The sequence below is a fragment of the Macaca fascicularis genome, chromosome 19, assembly GCF_037993035.2.
Source record: "Macaca fascicularis isolate 582-1 chromosome 19, T2T-MFA8v1.1".
NCBI lineage: Eukaryota > Metazoa > Chordata > Mammalia > Primates > Cercopithecidae > Macaca > Macaca fascicularis.
In genome coordinates, this window is record NC_088393.1 from 8,775,825 (window position 1) to 8,794,042 (window position 18,218).

The window sequence follows — 18,218 nt, forward strand, 5'->3', positions numbered from 1 at the left end:
AACCCTGGCTAATTTTTGTATTTTTAGTAGAGATGGAGTTTCACCAAGTTGGCCAGGCTGGTCTTGAACTCCTGACCTCAAGTGATCCACCCGCCTCGGCCTCTCAAAGCACTGGGGTTTTAGGCATGAGCCACTGCACCTGGCTGCCCAACTTCCTCCCCTTCCCTCGTCTTTTTTCTTTTCTTTAGTGGAGTCTTGCTCTGTTGCGTAGGCTGGAGTGCAGTGGCATGATCTTGGCTCACTGCAACCTCCACCTCCCGGGTTCAAGTGATTCACCTGCTTCAGTCTCCCAAGTAGCTGGGATTACAGGCGCCCACCACCACATGTGGCTTTTTTTTTTTTTCCAGTAGAGGCAGGGTTTCACCATGTTGGCCAGGCTGGTCTCAAACTCCTGACCTCAGGTGATCTGCCCACCTCGGCCTCCCAAAGTGCTGGGATTACAGGTGTGAGCTACCGCAACCCATCAGGTCACCCAACTTTCAACCTGGCCTGACCTTGGCCAAGGTGTTTAACTTCTCCAAGCCTGTTTTCCCTGTAGAACGGGGATGGTAATAGCATCTATCCCGTGAGGTTGTAGTGGCAACCAAAGTAGTCAATCATCCTAAAATACTTAGACACTCACGCCTGCAATTCCAGCACTTTCGGAGGCCAAGGCAGTAAGATCACTTGAGCCCAGAAGCTCAAGACAAGCCTGGGCAATATAGGGACACCCCTATCTCTGTTTTTTTTTGTTTTTCTTTTTGAGACGGAGTCTTGCTCTGTCGCCCAGGCTGGAGCGCAGTGGCACGATCTCGGCTCACTGCAAGCTCCGCCTCCTGGTTCACACCATTCTCCTGCCTCAGGCTCCCGAGTAGCTGGGACTACAGGTGCCCGCCACCACGCCCAATTAATTTTTTGTATTTTTAGTAGAGACAGGGTTTCACCATGTTAGCCAGGATGGTCTCGATCTCCTGACCTCGTGATCTGCCTGCCTCGGCCTCCCAAAGTGCTGGGATTACAGGCGTGAACCACCGCGCCTGGCTGGGACACCCCCATCTCTAAGAAAAATAAATTTTAGGCCAGGTGTGGTGGCTCACGCCTGTAATCCCAGCACTTTGGGAGGCTGAAGCAGGAGGATCATGTGAGCTCAGGAGTTTGAGACAAGCCTGGACAACATGGTGAAACCCCGTCTCTACTAAAGATACACAAATTAGCCAGGTATCGTGGCACACACCAGTAGTCCCAGCTACTTGGGAGGCTGAGGCACAAGAATCATTTGAACTCGGGAGGTGGAGGTTGCAGTGAGCCAGGACTGTGCCACTGTAGTCCGGCCTGGGTGACAGGGTGAGACTCTGTCTCAAAAAGAAAGAGAAAGAAAAAGAAATTTTAAAAAATTAGCTGGGTGTAGTGGCGTGCACCTTTGCTCCCAGCTACTTGGGAGAGGCTGAGGTGGGAGGATTGCTTGAGCCTAGGAAGCGGTGACCACAGTGAGCCATGATCGCGCCACTGCACTCCAACCTAGGCAACAGAGCAAGACCCTGTCTCAGAAAAAATAAAAAAAAAAATTGGAATGGTGTCTGGTATGCAGTACCTGATCAGGAAGCATGAGTCGTTATTACCAGTCTGGGGAGCCCACAAGGCCTTCTACTTCCCCAGGCACGAGATCTGCCTCGCCCAGCCCGAGGGCAGGATCTGCTTACTTCAAGAACTTGCCAACGGGCAGGCAGACTTAACCCAAAATAACTTTATTATCGTCTCCACTTTGATATAAAAGCATTCTCCAAATGGAGGGCAAATGCGGCAAGTCACGTGGGGTCTGGGCCCCCTGCACACCCTTCTGCTCCGAGGGATAAGCCCTGTGCCCACCCCAGTTGCCCACTGCCATGTCCTGCCAACCCCCCCACCAAACCAGGGCAAGCCACAGTGCAGTACAGAAGTGAAAGCCTGAGATTGACCAGACACGGTCACCACAGGGCCTCTTCCTGACCTTGGCTGTGGGGCGGGGGGTGCACATTGCAGCTTCTTCTTGTCTCCAGGAAAGACTGAGTAACTGGGGGTCCCCCGGGGCTGGCACAGAGGTCTGGGCAGAGGCCGGGCTCGCCTGAGGTTGACGTGTAGCATTTCACTCTTCCTGAGTTTCGGGGTTCCACCTGATCAGCTGTCACTGCTGGGGATCAGTCCTTCCCAGTTCCAGAAGCTCACTTCTCTGGACAGCTGAGGCCCATTGAGGCTCCTCCAACTAAAGCAACTGCAGCTGCACCTTCAGCCGCAAGGCCTGGCCCCGTGGCCCTGGCTGCCCCTCTGGCTGGACACCCCAGGGTCCTGCCACGTTGCTCACCACCTCCAGCTGGTAGGTTCCAGGCCTCGGCCGCCTCCGCCCCAGCTGCAGGGAGCTGAAGCCACGGAGGTGACGCATGCGGAAGAAACCTTGCTCATTTCCACGGGCAATGACGTAGCGGACCCGGCCCTCCAGACCCTCCAGGGCCGGCCGGAGCTCCACGATGCACTTGGCCCGGCCCAGGTGTGAGAGGTTCAGACCCAAGGTCAGCAGGGCCTCGGAGTCAAGGGTGGCCAGGCTCACCTGGGAAGAAAGGCCAGGTGTGTGGTCAGAGCCCATAATAATCCAGATGTGGAGTGGGTAGGGGGTCCTGGGATTGTGGCCAAAGAGGAGATTTTGGCCAGTCTCTAAAGTGAAGGAAAGAGCCATAAAAAGGAATGAAATCATGTCATTTGCAGCAATGTGGATGCAGCTGGAGGTCATTATCCTAAGCTCATTAATGGAGAAACAGAAGACCAAATACGGCGTGTTCTCAGTTATAAGTGGGAGCTAAAAATTACTTACCTGTAGACACAAAGATGGGAAGAACAGACAATAGGACTACTAGAGCAGAGAGAGAGGGAGGGAGACAAGGGTTGAAAAATGACCTATTGGGAGGCCAGGCGCGGTGGCTCACGCCTGTAATCCCAGCATTTTGGGAGGCCGAGGCAGGTGGACCACAAGGTCAGGAGTTCAAGACCAGCCTGACCAATACGATGAAGTCCTGTCTCTGCTAAAAATACAAAAATTAGCTGGGCGTAGTGGTGGGCGCCTATAGTCCCAGCTACTTGGGAGGCTGAGGCAGGAGAATCGCTTGAACCCGGGAGGTGGAGGTTGCAATGAGCTGAGATCACACTACTGCACTCCAGCCTGGGGGACAGAGCAAGACTGTCTCAAAATAATAAATAAATAAATAAATAAATAAATAAATAAATAAATAAATGGAAAACTACCTATTGGGAACTATGTTCACTGCTTGGATGAGGGATCAGCAGAAGCCCAAACCTCCTCATCATCCAATATACCCATCTATTAATAACAAACCTGTACCCTCTGAATCTAAAACGAAAAACAGGCTGGACACAGGGGCTCACGCCTATAATTCCAGCACTTTGGGAGGCTGTGGCAGGAGCTGAGGCCAGGATTTCTTTGTTTCTTTCTTTTCTTTTCTTTTCTTTTTTTTGAGATGGAATCCCGTTCTGTTGCCCAGGCTGGAGTGCAGTGACATGATCTCAGCTCACTACAACCTCTGCCTCCCAGGTTCAAGTGATTCTCCTGCCTCAGCCTCCCAAGTAGCTGGGATCACAGGTGCCTGCCATCGCGACTGGCTAATTTTTGTATTTTTAGTAGAGACGGGGTTTCGCCATGTTGGCCAGGCTGGTCTCAAACTCCTGGCCTCAAGTGATCCCCTCACCTCGGCCTCCCAAAATGTTGGAATTACAGGCATGAGCCACCATGCCCGGCCAAGGCCAGGATTTCAAGGACAGAAGGCAACATAGTGAGACCTCATCCACCCACAAAAAGTGAAAATAGTGCTGGTGCGCGTCTGTAGTCCCAGCTACTTGGGAGGATGAGGCGGGAGGTCCCAGGAGTTCGAAGCGGCAGTGAGCTGTGATCACACCTCTGCACTCCAGCCTGGATAACAGACTGAGACCCTCTCTCAAAAATATATACATGTGTTTATTAGGCACCCACTGAATTCCTGGCAATCTTTGAGGCACTGGAGGTTCAGCAATGAGCAGATAAAACTCCTTCCCCTCAGGGAGTTTACCTTCTAGTAAAGCAAAGCAGATAGTAAACAAATACATGGAAAATGTAAAAGTGACAAGATGTGCTATGAAAAAACATGAAGTTGGCTGAGGGCCAAGGTGGAGAGATCGCTTGAGCCCAGGAGTTTGAGACCAGCCTGAGTAACATGGTGAAACCCTGTCTCTATTAAAAATACAAAAAATTAGCCAGGTGTGGTGTTGCATGCCTGTAGTGCCAGCTACTGGGGAGGCTGACGTGGGAGGATCCCTTGAGCTCAGGAGTTCAAGCTGCAGTGAGCTATGATTGCACTGCTGCATTCTAGCCTGGGTGACACAGTGAGACCAGGCTCCCCGAAAAAAAAGAAATTGATTTTAAAAATCAATAAATAGGCTGGGCGCGGCGGCTTATGCCTGTAATCCCAGCACTTTGGGAGGCTGAGGTGGGCGGATCACGAGGTCACGAGATTGAGACCATCCTGGCTAACATGGTGAAACCCCGTCTCTACTAAAAATACACACAAAAAAATTAGCCAGGCAAAGTGGTGGGTGCCTGTAGTCCCAGCTACTCAGGAGGATGAGGCAGGAGAATGGCATGAACCTGGGAGGCGGAGCTTGCAGTGAGAGGAGATCACACCACTGCACTCCAGCCTGGGCGAGAGAGCAAGACTCCGTCTCAAAAAAAAAAAAAAAAAAAAAATCAATAAATAGGGTGGGCACGGTGACTCATGCCTGTACTTCCAGCACTTTGGGAAGCTGAGGTAGGTGGATCACTTGAGCCCAGGAATTTGAGACCAGCCTGGGCAACACAGTGAACCCTGTCTCTACAAAAAATACAAAAATTAGCTGGGCAGGCGTGGTGGTACACGTGCCTGTGGTCTCAGCTACTTGGGGGATTGAGGTGGGAGGATTGCTTGAGCCCAGGAGTTCAAGGCTGCAGTGAGCTAAGATTGCGCCACTGCATTCCAGCCGGGATGACAGAGTGAGACCTTGTCTCAAAAAAAAAAAGAAAAAAAAAAAGGAATAAAATATAAAGTGGAGAAAAATACTGCTTCCCTTGGCATCTCAAGTCTGGTTCTTCATCCGCAAGGCCAGTGGTCAGCTGGATCTGTAGACTCAGTGGCATAAGGCTGAGGCTGCTTCTGAGAGAGGCAGGGAGACAGCCACGGTTACACACTACAGATCCCTAGTCTCAGCTAAGGGACCTTGCTCAGACCCCTGCCAGCCTGGGCCAAGGGAATCAAAGATTTGCTCTCAGAGACCCAGCAGCCAGGGGATTATTCAGATGACATTGGGACCCAGAGCCCTAAGGTCACTCAGAAGCGTCTTGGGATGGTTGGTGTTAGGAACAAGGGCCTTTCCGCAGAAGCCAGCCCCTAAAAGAATGCCAGAGCTGACAGAGAAATGGGATGCCAAGCAGGGCCAGAGAGGACAGCGTAAAGGACCAGACAGAAGAGCCGCCTGATAGCTTCCGCTGTGCTTCCTGCATCTGGCTCTCTTTGAGAGCCCCCTGTGTGCCAATGACAAACCCTTCTTTATTTAAGCTCCTCTGAAGTGCCTTCCTGGTCTTGGCAGCTGGACAGGGCCCTGAATAAGACAGCGAGCCTCAATGGCAGGCTACCCCAGGGCTGGGTGACGTATCCAATCCCACAGAAAGTCATCTGTGTTTTCTTTGCCTTTGTTTTGGGGAGCACTGTGTTGGTTTGGCCTCATTTACATGCCGATGGAGTGTTTTGCTGTTGCATTCAAGTGAAAGTTATTCCTGTTCCCCAGCCCCTCAATTCCGGAGATCTCAGGCCTTCTTCCCACGGAATGTTGTTAAGACTTATGCTCTTACCGACACCTGCTGGCAGTTAGTGGGTATTGCAGGCAAAGGCACAACATAGCCCTATTTTTGAGACAGGGTCTCAGTCTGTCACCCAGGTTGGAGTGCGGAGGTGTGATCACAGCTTACTGCCGCTTCGAACTCCTGGGTTCAAGTAATCTTCCCGCCTCAGCCTCCCAAGTAGCTGGGACTACAGGCACATGCCACCATAGCTGGCTAATATTTTTACTTTTTGTAGGTAGAGGGGGTCTCACTATGTTACCCAGGCTGGTCTCAAAATCCTGGCCTTGGTTGGGCACAGTGGCTCACACCTGTAATCCTAGCAGTTTGGAAGGCTGACGTGAGCTGATCACTTGAGGCCAGGAGTTTGAGACCAGCCTGGCCAACATGGTGAAACCCCGTCTCTACTAAAAATATAAAAATTAGCCCTTCTCTGTCTTGATCTGCTTGTGCCCTGGGACCCTGACAACCACTCCACTCACTCTTATTGAGTACCAAAGGGTGTCAATACAGTAGTAAATCCTACAGACACAGTTCTGCCCTTATGAAGTCTACAGAAAATACCAGTAACTATGGGATAATATATACATCCACAGTTTTTCCCAGCAAGGGGGAAAAAATAACTAGAGGGGAAAAGGGCCTTTCAGTAATACAAAGTAATACACTCACATTTTATCTAATATAGAAAGCCTCTCAAGCCCAATAACTGTATCCCATTTCTCACTTTGTTTTTCCCCGTAGCACTTATCATGTATCATATTTGTCATGTGTTATAAAATATGATATGTTTTACATGTTGATTTCTTGTGTGTCTCCCTTTTAGAATATCAGTCTCACAAGGGCAGGTGTTTTTGTTGTTGTTTTTGTTCGCTGTTGCTCCATTACAGTGCCCAGCAGCGGTATTCAGTAAAATCCATGGAGTGAAGAAGCTTCGTCCTAAATGTCTGCAGTGGGGGTGAGCTTGGGGTAATGGTTTCCATGCTCAATGATAATTGTTTGGGAAACAATGTAAAGTGGTGGCTTCAGAAGGCAGAGGGGCCCAGGATGGCTGGCCATGGATGCCAAGGCTGCTTGTAAAGAGAAGTCCATGTGCCATAGCCATGGAATCTCTGAACCTCCATGTTCAAGTTCTGTAACTTGGGCATGTGCCCTAACCTCTCTGAGCCTCAGTTCCTCCATCTGTAAATTTGGGATAATAGTGGCATCTAGACCGGGTGCAGTGGCTCATGTCTGTAATCCCAGCACTTTGGGAGGCTGAGGTGGGCAGATCACCTGAGATCAGGAGTTCAAGACCAGCCTGACCAACATGGAGAAACCCCGTTTCTACTAAAAATACAAAATTAGCTGGGCGTGGTGGTGCACACCTGTAATCCCAGCTACTCGGGAGGCTGAAGCAGGAGAATCGCCTGAACCCAAGAGGCAGAGATTGCGGTCAGCTGAGATTGCGCCATTGCACTTCAACCTAGGCAACAAGAGCAAGACTTCGTCTCAAAAAATAAAAAATAAATTAAAAAAATAGTGGCATCTACACCTCCCAGCGTTGTCATAAACATTGAGAGGCTGTGAACACAGAGCACTTGGAGTGATACCTGCATACAGCAGGTGTTGAATACATTTTTGGCTTTCAGATCCCTTGGGTGATGGCTGCAGGACTGACCCGTAGTCAGGGACTCTTCAGTTGAGGGGCAAGCAGCTGGCAGCTGTGGCAAAACTGCCCTCTCTGCACACCTTGATGGGGTGGCCCGAGGGGGCAGGAGGGACGGAGGCATAGGCCTGCCCTACGGCTACCGAGTGGTGTGTTGAAGATCCCTGAGATTCCTAGAGACAAGGCAGGTTCAGGAACTCCAGGAGCACCTCAGGCACAAGAGCGGTACAGGGCAGATGCTGAGTGGGTATAGGTTGGGGTCCTGAGGCTCCTAAGGGGAGCCTTTGCTGGAGTCCCCAGAGAAAAGACTCGCCTCCCCAAGGCTCAGACAGGGAAGGGGCTTGGGCTTAACTTGGGCTAAAGGTTTGTGAGAACAGCCCAGAGGAATGCAAAGAAGAGCTGAGATGGGCAGAGCTGTGGCACAGAGGCCACTTAGGGCCCCATTGGAACTAAATCCCAAAAGGGTCCCAAGGGAGGGCTTCACCAACTAGGAGGTGAGGAGGTGACAGATTCCAGGGTGCAGGCAGGGTTGGAGGGGCCCGGGTATGTCCCCACATCCAAGTGCCTTTATAAACGGGACCCAGAGAGAGCGTCACAGCCCGGCCAGGATCTGTTTGGAAGATGCCTGACTTGTCACCAGGAGTGAGGTAGAGTGCTCAGGAGATGTGTCCCCCAGAGACCCCCCAAGAAAAATCCCAAGGCTGAGAAAGCACGAGAAGATCCGAAGCCAGCACATGACATGGGGAACCTGCTAGGATGTGGAGCCTGGTGCTCCTTCTTGGGAGGCTGACATGACTAAGTCGGGTCCACAGCCTCTTTCCTACACTCACCCGTTCCCTGGCCACCCCCGCCCAGTGCAGCACCCATGTCACCTGGTGGTCCCTGTGGGCACTGCGTCGTGGCCGGTCCCGAGCAGAGAGGCCGTTGATCTTGCATTCGTAGCAGGCTTCAGTCGAGAGCAGCTCCTCTTTGTCCGGGGCGTCCTGGGGTCCGGGACTGAAGCCCAGGCCGAAGACACAGTGCCTGCACCAGGATGAGCAGGGTGGGGGATTTCAGAGGTAGGCTCATGGGACCTCCCCAGCCACCTCGCTCCACCCGCATACTCTTTTCTGAGTCATGCTGCAGATGCCCACGCACACATGTGCCTCTAAGCATGTGCTGGTGTGACTCCGTGTGCATGAGTGTGTGTGCACCACATAAGGGTGTGCATGTGAGTCCCTTGGTTCACCTGGGCATAGGTGTGAACACAGGAGTGAGAGGACAGGCACAGGCTGGGATGGACAAATGGACATTAGCATACCCGGGGCGTGCGCGTGTGCCAACCTGTGTGTTCACATGGGGAATATCTCATGTGGGCACATGTGTGCTTGTAGGAATGTGTGAATCTCCCTGAGTGTGCCCGGGGCGGGGGGTGTGTATAATGTGAGCACTCATAGACAGCTGATGCGTGCCTCCTCACCTGTGCAAACCAGGATGTAGCAATGGCACAGTGCCCCCAGGGATGCAGGCATGCATGAGCCTGAGTGCACACTTGGACATGCGCGCATGCGAGCACACACACACACGTGTGCATGCTGGGATCTGTAAATGCACGAGGGTGCCCACGCATACTGGTACGGGTGTGTGCCATGTGGACAACTGCATGTTAGTGGTGTGAGCCTGTGTGTGCACAGATACAGGTGCCACTGTAACTCTGTGTGTCCAGGACTCTGTGCATATGTGGGTAAATGCCTGCATGCATGGGCAGAAGGAGCTCTTCTGGTAAATTCTTGGCATGCACAAAGCCCCGTGTGTGTGCGTGTGTATGTGTGTGTGGTTGCATGCACATGCATGGATGCTTGCAGGGCATGGAGTCTGTTCACCCCACTCCAGCCTCTCACCCTTGCCCAGCCCGGAAGAAGCCTTGAGGACAGCCACACAGGAAGCCACCGGGAGTGTTGGCACAGCTGTAGCTACAGGGGCCACGCCGTCCGGCGCACTCATCCACATCCTGGCAGCCCCCAAGGGTCTGATCAAAGTCAAAGCCAGAGGGGCAGACGCAGCGGAAGCCACCAAGAGTGTTGCGACAGGAGGCGCTCCCGCAGGTCGGGGGCGACAGGGCACACTCATTCTCATCTGTGGGAGGAAAGGAGGAGGAGAGGGAGGACACAGAGGTGGGGCAGGGCAGCCTTCTCACCCCCAGAGCCCTCCACCTGAAATGCTCTCTGTTCAGAGCCCAAGTCCAATGTCAAAGCCTCCAGCAACCTGGCAGTGAGCCCTGAGACTAGATCGGCCCCATAGCCCCGCTGCCCCAAACCCTGTGGTTCTCCTTCACTGCATCTCTCAACACTTCCCCTAAACCCCAAAGTGTGGGATGATCTAGAATAAGCTTTCTCACCCTCAGTGCTATGGACATTTGGGGCCGGATCTTTCTCTAGGGAGGAGCCGTCCTTGCACTGTGGGACGATGAGCAGTACCCCTGGTCTCCACCCGCTTGATGCCAGGAAAATCCATTTGCCTCCAATTGTCTGTTTAGAGCTGGGAGTTTCACTCTGTTGCTCAGGCTGGAGTGCAGTGGTGCAACCATAGTGCACTGTAGCCTTGACCTCCTGGGCTCAAGGGATCCTCCTGCCTCAGCCTCCCAAGTAGCTGGGACTACAGGTGTGCACCAATATGCCTGACTAATCTTTTAACTTTTTGTAGAGATGGGGGGTCTTTCTATGTTGCCTAGGCTGGTCTCGAACTCCTGGCCTCAAATGATCCTCCTACCTCAATATCCCACAAGAGTGAACTACCACGCTGGATCCCAGTTGTGATGATCAAAAATGTCTCCCAGACACTTCAAAATGTACTATAGGGGATGAAATGGTCCTCTGTTGAGAACCTAGTTAGGGGTCTAATTTATTCCTGTTTCCTTTGCTGGACTGAACAACTCAAGGCAGAAATGGTTTTTCAGCTCACTTCTGCATCTGAGCTCAGGGCCTAGTGAAAGGCAGGTCCTTGGCAAACAGTTGGGGAAAGAATGAATGAGTCAGTACAGAGCGGAGGAGACAAGTTGAGGAAGAGTTGCCAGCAAAGGCCGATGGTCTGTGGGATCCCCAAGATCCCCAGCGGACAAGCACCTTGCCTCGGGGGGCAGGGTCACGTGGTGTGGGAAGCCCGAGAACTTAGCTAAAGACCCACCATGAGAGACAAAAGGAGAGGGCAGAGAAGGCAGTGCCTGTGAGGCAGTGGGAGAGCAGGGACAGCCACATCACCAAGGCCACAGGAGAGAGTGTCCAGGAGGGGCAGACTGTGGTGCCCAGAGTAGTGGAGGTAGAAGATGGAGGCCAAGGAGAGGTCTCAAGAGAGAGCAAGTGGGCCTGAAAATGGTAGAGGGTGAAAGCTGCACTGTAGCGGAGGAATGAAAAGAGCAGTGAAACGGGCTGCCAGGAGGTCCTGGAGCAGCCAGAAGAAGGGGGAAGGTTGCGGGGCAGAAGGCTAGCTCCCCAAATAAAGGGCCTCTGCAACAGCTATGACAATGATATAGCATTCACACCTCCATCTCCCCTTGCAGCATCCATAGCAGACATCAGTAATCACACTCATGGCAGACATCACTAATCAATCACAGCACTCTTTCCCTGTGATCACAGAATTGCAGACTTCAGGTCTCAGAATCTTTCTCAACTGAGTCCTCCAGGCCACCATGCCCTAAGGAATGAACTCAGACACTTTTCCATGCTTATTCTGCTGCACCTTGACTCCCCAGCAGTGGGGAACTCACTACCTTCTGGGCTAGCCTGTTCAATCTTTATATAATTGAGCTTGTCACAACATCTTGCAGGGTAGTGTCTGTTAGTCGCCTGCTCTGAGCAGATTCTGGTGGGGGCCCCCGGCTTCTTCCCAGCCCCTTCCACTCACCCACACACTGGGCCCACTGGGAGTGCTGGGTGAAACCCTGGGGGCAGCCGCAGCGGTAGCCCCCTAGCTGGTTCTGACAGCCGTGCTGGCAGTGGTGGGGTCCATCACATTCATTCACATCTGAGACAGAGAGAGGGAGAGAGGGTTTACCAGACGGCTCTCAGGACCAACACCCCCAAACACTAGACCCCAGCCAAAGCTGGGCTATACCTTCACAGCCATGGCCTGAGCTGTCCAGGGTGAAGCCTTGGTGGCATTCACAGCGGAAGCTGCCCAGGGTGTTGTGGCAGTGCCCGTGGGCACCACATGGGCCAGGCTGGGCTGAGCACTCATCATTGTCTGCAGAGGAGAGAGATTGGGCAGGGTTGCTTGCTGGTTAAGGAACGCGTGTCAGGTGACACAATGCCAGTCCCACCACTGTGTGGCTTCAGGCAAGTTGCTCACCCTCTCTGTGCCTATTTCCCACGCTGTGAAATGAGATCTGTAACAGTTCCCGACTCACAGAATAGATGCCAATCTTTGAGATCCTGCACATAAAGAATCTCATCTCCACTGCCTTGAAGCTGTGTGTCCTTGGGCAACTTACCTACCTTCTCTGTGCCTCGATGTCCTCAGCTGTAACATGGAGATGATAATGTCTACCTCACTGCATTTTTGTGTGTGTGTGAGAGAGAATTAAATTAACTTAATCTTGTAAAAGACTTAGGGCAGTGCCTGGTAAAAGAGTAAAAGACAAACAAAGCTTCTTTTCCTTCTCCCATGGAAAAATGACATTGGGTTGCCTGTTGAGTTTTGTTCTCATGGAAACCTGACAATAGTGTGAGGTCAGCCGGTGCTATGGACTGAATGTGTCTCCAAAATCCTATGTTGAAGCCCCAACCCCCAGTGGGATGGTATTTGGAGATTAGGTGTTTGGGAGGTGATCAGGGTTAGAGAAGGTCATGAGGGTAGGGCTTTTATGATGAGAATAGTGCCCTTATAAGAAGAGATACCAGAAAGCTTGCTCTGTCTCCGCCAAGTGAGGACACAGCAAGAAGGCGGCTGTCTGCAAACCAAGAAGAGAGCCCTCACAGAACCAATCATGCTGCCACCTTGATCTTGAACTGCCCGGCCTCCAGAATTTAAAAAAAAAAAAATCTCTGTAGTTTAAGCCACCCAGCGTATGGGTTGTCCGTGTCTGTGTGTGTGTGTGTGTGTGTGTGTGTGTGTGTGTAAGCTATTGTTTTACACTGAATAGTCTGTGAACATCTTTCTATGTCTTTAAATAGTCTTACTATTCTTGGGGGCTGGTTACAGTGGCTCATGCCTGTAATCCCAGTGCTTTGGGAGGCCTAGGGAGTGGATCACCTGAAGTCAAGAGTTCGAGACCAGCCTGGCCAACATGGTGAAACCCCATCTCTACTAAAAATACAAAAAAAAATTTAGCCAGGTGTGGTGGTACACACCTGTAGTCCTAGCTACTAGGGAGGCTGAGGCAGGAGAATCGCTTGAACCCGGGAGGTGGAGGTTGCGATGAGCTGAGATTGTGCCACTGAACTCCAGTCTGGGTGACTGACAGAGAGAGATTTCATCTCGAATATATATATACACACACACATATATTTTTTCTTACTATTCTTATTTGCATAATTTTAAATGGCCACCACATCTTCACTTGGTGTGCATTTGCTCTGCTTCATTTAACCAACTGTTAATTTTCTTTTTTTTTTTAGATAGGATCTCATTCTGTCTCCTGGGCTGGAGTGAAGGGGCACAATCTCAGCTCACTGCAACCTCCACCTCCTGGGCTCTGGTGATCCTCCCACCTCAGCCTCCTGGGTAGCTAGGACTACAGGTGCACGAGACTATGCCTGGCTAATTTTTGTATTTCTCGTGGGGACTACATTGTCCACTATGTGCCCCAGGCTGGTCTCAAACTCCTGGGCTCAAGAGATCCTCCCGCCTCAGCCTCCCAAAGTGCTGGGATTACAGGTGCAAACCACTGCACCCAGCCCAGTTTTTGGATTTGAATTTGCTAAATCCTACACTTGCAGTCTATGGTATTTTGTTATGGCAACCTGAGCTGACTAAAATGGTCAGGTTGCTACGATGGTAGGACAGCATTGGTACAACGGCCAGAGAGCATTGCTACAAAGGTAGGAGCCCATGACTGGTATATTGCATTTGAACTGGGATTTTGGGGAATGAACAACAAATTCCTGGTGGAAAACCTTGCTTTTGGCTTCCTTGAGTACAGAGATTTTTGACTCCAAGCATATATCTGTGGAGATGTAGAGTCTCTCTCGGGGCCACGCACAGTGGCTCATGCATGTAATCCCAACATTTTGGGAGGCCAAGGTGGGCGGATCACCTCAGGCTGGGAGTTTGAGACCAGCCTGGCCAACATAGTGAAACCCCGTCTCTACTAAAAATACAAAAATTAGCTGGATGTAGTGCTGCATGCCTGTAATCCCAGCTACTCAGGAGGCTGAGGTGGGAGAATTGTTTGAACACAGGAGGCGGAGGTTGCAGTGAGCCACGATCACACCACTGCACTCCAGCCCGGGTGACAGAGTAAGACTCTGTCTCAAAAAAACAGAAACAAACAAACAAAAATTGAATATCTCTTGGGAACAACAGACATGGGAACATGAAGCTTCTAAGTAGGAGTGGCTCCTGCAGCTGCCTGAGCTGTCACTTGAGGGGCCACAGAGAATAGGTCTACACTCTGGCCAGAAAGAAATGTCTGGCACAGCCAGACACTGTGGCTCATGCCTGCAATCCCAGCACTTTGGAAGGCTGAGGTGACCAGATTGCTTGAGCCCAGGAGTTTAAGACCAGCCCGGGCAACATGGCAAAACCCTGTCTCTACAAAAAATACAAAAATTCGCCGGGCATGGTGGTGCACACCTATAGTCCTAGCTACTTGGGAGGCTGAGGCAGGAGGATCGCTTGAACCTGGGAGGTGAGATTGCAGTGAGCTGAGATTGCACCATTGCAATCTCCAGCCTGGGCAACAGAGCAAGACTCCATCTCAAAAATTAAAAACAGAAATATCCGCCACCACCCACAATTTCTTTCCCTTACATCTAGCAAAGCAAACCAAGCGTCAGGCTGGCCTACTGTGGTCATGTAGTTTGCTCTTCTATTAATAGTTTAGTCATCAGCAAATGGGAACACCCTGGGACAAAATCCAAGCCATTGTCTGTTGTATCAATAAAGTTTTATTGGCACACAGACACGGTCTTTCATTTATGTATCTCTCCGGTTGCTTTGATGCTACCACGGCAGAGTCCAATCATAGTGACAGAGACCATCTCAATTATAAAGCTGAAAATATTTACTTCTCTTGAGCCCTTTACAGAAAAGGTTTGTTGACTTTTTTTTTTTTTTTTTTTTTTTTTTTTGAGGTGGAGTCTCGCTCTGTCGCCCAGGCTGGAGTGCAGTGGCCGGATCTCAGCTCACTGCAAGCTCCGCCTCCCAGGTTCACGCCATTCTCCTGCCTCAGCTTCCCAAGTAGCTGGGACTACAGGCGCCCGCCACCACTCCTGGCTAATTTTTTGTATTTTTTAGTAGAGATGGGGTTTCACCGTGTTAGCCAGGATGGTTTCGATCTCCTGACCTTGTGATCCGCACGTCTCGGCCTCCCAAAGTGCTGGGATTACAGGCTTGAGCCACCGCACCCGGCCAGGTTTGTTGACTTTTGATCAAGTTGAGCCTCACACCACTACCTGCCTGGCTGAGAATTTAAACTCTTTTCTAGTGAGAGTCATGTGTGAGCTTGCTCCATGGATGGTACCCATGGGATGCATGGCCCTGGTCCATGCAGCTGCTCACACATCCAGTGAAAACTTTACTGTTTTTTTTTGTTTGTTTTTTTTTAATAGAGATGGGATCTCACTATGTTGCCCAGGCTGGTCTCAAACTCCTGAGCTGAAGCAATCCTCCTGCCTCAGCCTCCCAAAATACTGGGATCACAGGTGTGAGCTGAAAACTTTACTGTTGCAGAAAAAGTGAAATGCATCTTGTTTCAAGAGTCTTTGTTCAAATGTTCTCTCTCTCTTTCTCTCGCTCTCTCTCTTTTTTTTTTTTTTTTTCCGAGAAAGAGTCTTGCTCTGTCTCCTGGGTTGGACTGCAGTGGCATGAACATTGCTCACTGCAGCCTCAACTTCCTGGGTTCAAGAGATCCTCCCACCTCAACCTCCTGAGTAGCTAAGACTACAGTCAGGTGTCACCACCTCTAGCTAATTTTGTATTTTTTGTAGAGATGGAGTCTTGCCATGTTGCCTGGGCTGGTCTCGAACTCCTGGCCCTAAGCCATTCTCCCAAAGTGCTGGGATTACAGGTACGAGCCACAATGCCCAGCCAAATGTTCTCTTTTGGTGACACTTCACCTGATCCCTCTCTTAAAACTGAAGCCCTGGCCGGGCGTGGTGGCTCAAGCCTGTAATACCAGCACTTTGGGAGGCCGAGACAGGTGGATCACAAGGTCAGAAGATTGAGACCATCCTGGCTAACACGGTGAAACCCCGTCTCTACTAAAAAATACAAAAAACTAGCCGGGCGAGGTGGCGGGCGCCTGTAGTCCCAGCTACTTGGGAGGCTGAGGCAGGAGAATGGCGTGAACCCGGGAGGCGGAGCTTGCAGTGAGCTGAGATCTGGCCACTGCACTCCAGCCTGGGCGACAAAGCGAGACTCTGTTTCAAAAACAAAAAACAAAAAACAAAACACAACCGAAGCCCTCTCTGGAGGCTGAGGTGGGAGGATCACTTGACACCAGGAGTTTGAGGCTTCAGTGTGCTATGATCACATTTGTGAATAGCCACTGTACTCAAGCCCGGGCAACAGAGTCGTGAAGAGACTCCATGTCTAAGAAACAAAAAACAAAAACAAAAACAAAATCCAGGTGTGGTGAGCCTGTAGTCCCAAGTACTAGGGAAACTGCAGTGGGAGGATTGCTTGAGCCCAGGAATTTGAGGTTTCAGTGCACTGTGATCATATCACGTATTCCAGCTTGGGTGACAGAGCAAGACTCCATTTCTATAACAAACAAACGAACAACACAACACAACCAAAACCCAACAACAACAAATCTCTCCCTGCATCCCAAAACAACCCTGCGGTCCTCTCCTTCTTTCCTGAACTCCTGCTTTTATTTTTTCTTTCTTTCATGACACGCATCACCTTTGAGCACACTATTCTGTTAATTTTTTGTTTGTTTGTTTTTGAGACAGTCTTGCTGTGTCCCCCAGGCTGGAGTGCAGTGGCACAATCTTGACTCACGGCAACCTTCACCTCCCAGGTTCAAGTGATTCTCTTGCCTCAGCCTCCTGAGTAGTTGGGATTACAGGCGCCACCACCACGCCCAGCTAATTTTTGTATTTTTAGTAGAGACAGGGTTTTGTCATGTTGGCCAGGCTGGTCTCGAATTTCTGTCCTCAAGTGATCTGCCAGCCTCAGCCTCCCAAAGTGATGGGGTTACAGGCATGAACTACCACCCCCAGCCACACCATTCTGTTAATTTCTTGTTATGTCTGCTTCTAGTCTGATTCTGTGCCAGAAGGAAAGTTCCATGACGAAAGAGTCTTGCCTCTTATGTTTGTTGCTGTACCCCCAGGGTCTATAACAGGGCCCGACAAACCATTTCTGTTTCTGTAACAGGCTCTGTCCCAAGACTCTTCTCTGCCAATATAGTGCAAAGCAGCCACAGGTGATTGTAAGCAAGTGGGCTTGGCTGTGTGTCAATAAAACTTTATTAACAAAAGCAAGCAGGGGGCCGTGCTTGGCTGGCAGGCTGGAGTTTGCCACCCTTTGGTCTGGAGCACTGCCTGGTACACAGTAGGTGATGTCTGGGCAGATTAGTTGGAGCATGAATGGTGCCACCCTTGACTGGGCTCTGCCTTTGGGGAAGATTGGGTTCCCTGGGAGCCACAAGACACTAAGAAACAATGATGGTAACAGATGCTCTTGTGACTTTAGCTGTGGAACTGATTTCCTCTTGGGACTATGTGAGACCTGGGATTTCAGGAGCACTCTGGGGAGGCTCTGGGAGGGAGACCCAGCAGGCACTTGTCAGGGGGAAGGCAAGGTGCCATGAACCAAGGCCAGAGGGCCTCTCTCCTCCCAAAGGAGAGGAAGGAGGTTCTAGATGCCTCCAGGAAACAAGCACTGAGGAAGTAAGGACTTTGTTCTGATCACCCCCACGTTCCCAATGTCCAGTAGATGTTGGGTGCTTTTTTTTTTTTTTTTCTGAGACAGAGTTTCGCTCTTGTTGCCCAGGCTGGAGTGCAGTGGCGTGATCTTGGCTCACCACAACCTCTGCCTCCTGGGTTCAAGCGATTCTCCTGCCTCAGCCTCTCGAGTAGGTGGGATTACAGGCACCTGCCACCATTTCAGGCTATTTTTTTTTGTATTTTTAGTAGAGACGGGGTTTCACCATATTGGCCACGCTGGTCTTGAACTCCTGACCTCAGGTGATCCGCCCGCCTTGGCTTTCCAAAGTGCTGGGATTACAGGCAAGAGCCACTGTGCCCGGCCAACTTGATATTTTCTTGGTGAGCAAAATAACTAAGGCTAGGGTTGTGCATCACCTCCCGGTGAGGGGCAAGGGTCACTCACCGAAGCAGGCCTGGTGGCGCTGGGTGAAGCCGGGTGGACAGCGGCAGGAGAAGGCGCCCACAGTGTTGACACAGAGGAACTGACAGTTGTGCTGCCGGGAGGTGCATTCGTCCAGGTCTGCAGCACAGATAGTCCAGCAGGCTCAGGGCAGGGCCCAGTCGGGGGTTAGGGGCTTCCCTTGCCACCTCCAGGCAGAGGGATGACAAGAGAAAGATCCCGGAGATGGTG

General features: G+C 51.2%; 1 protein-coding gene across 14 annotated transcripts in view; it reads right to left on the bottom strand.

Annotated features, from left to right (window-relative positions):
• Positions 1-1,708: 1,708 nt before the first annotated feature.
• FBN3 (fibrillin 3) overlaps positions 1,709-18,218 on the bottom strand; it is an 89,150-nt gene continuing 72,640 nt past the window's right edge. For all 14 annotated transcript variants that reach the window (XM_065536394.1, XM_065536389.1, XM_065536385.1 and 11 more), the window contains 6 exons: positions 17,991-18,107; positions 11,604-11,732; positions 11,394-11,513; positions 9,392-9,626; positions 8,384-8,534; positions 1,709-2,560 (listed from right to left, as the gene is read on the bottom strand). In XM_065536394.1, the coding sequence (XP_065392466.1) occupies positions 2,219-2,560; positions 8,384-8,534; positions 9,392-9,626; positions 11,394-11,513; positions 11,604-11,732; positions 17,991-18,107 (1,094 nt within the window). In that variant the 3' untranslated portion in view covers positions 1,709-2,218. The remainder of the gene's footprint in view (positions 2,561-8,383; positions 8,535-9,391; positions 9,627-11,393; positions 11,514-11,603; positions 11,733-17,990; positions 18,108-18,218) is intronic.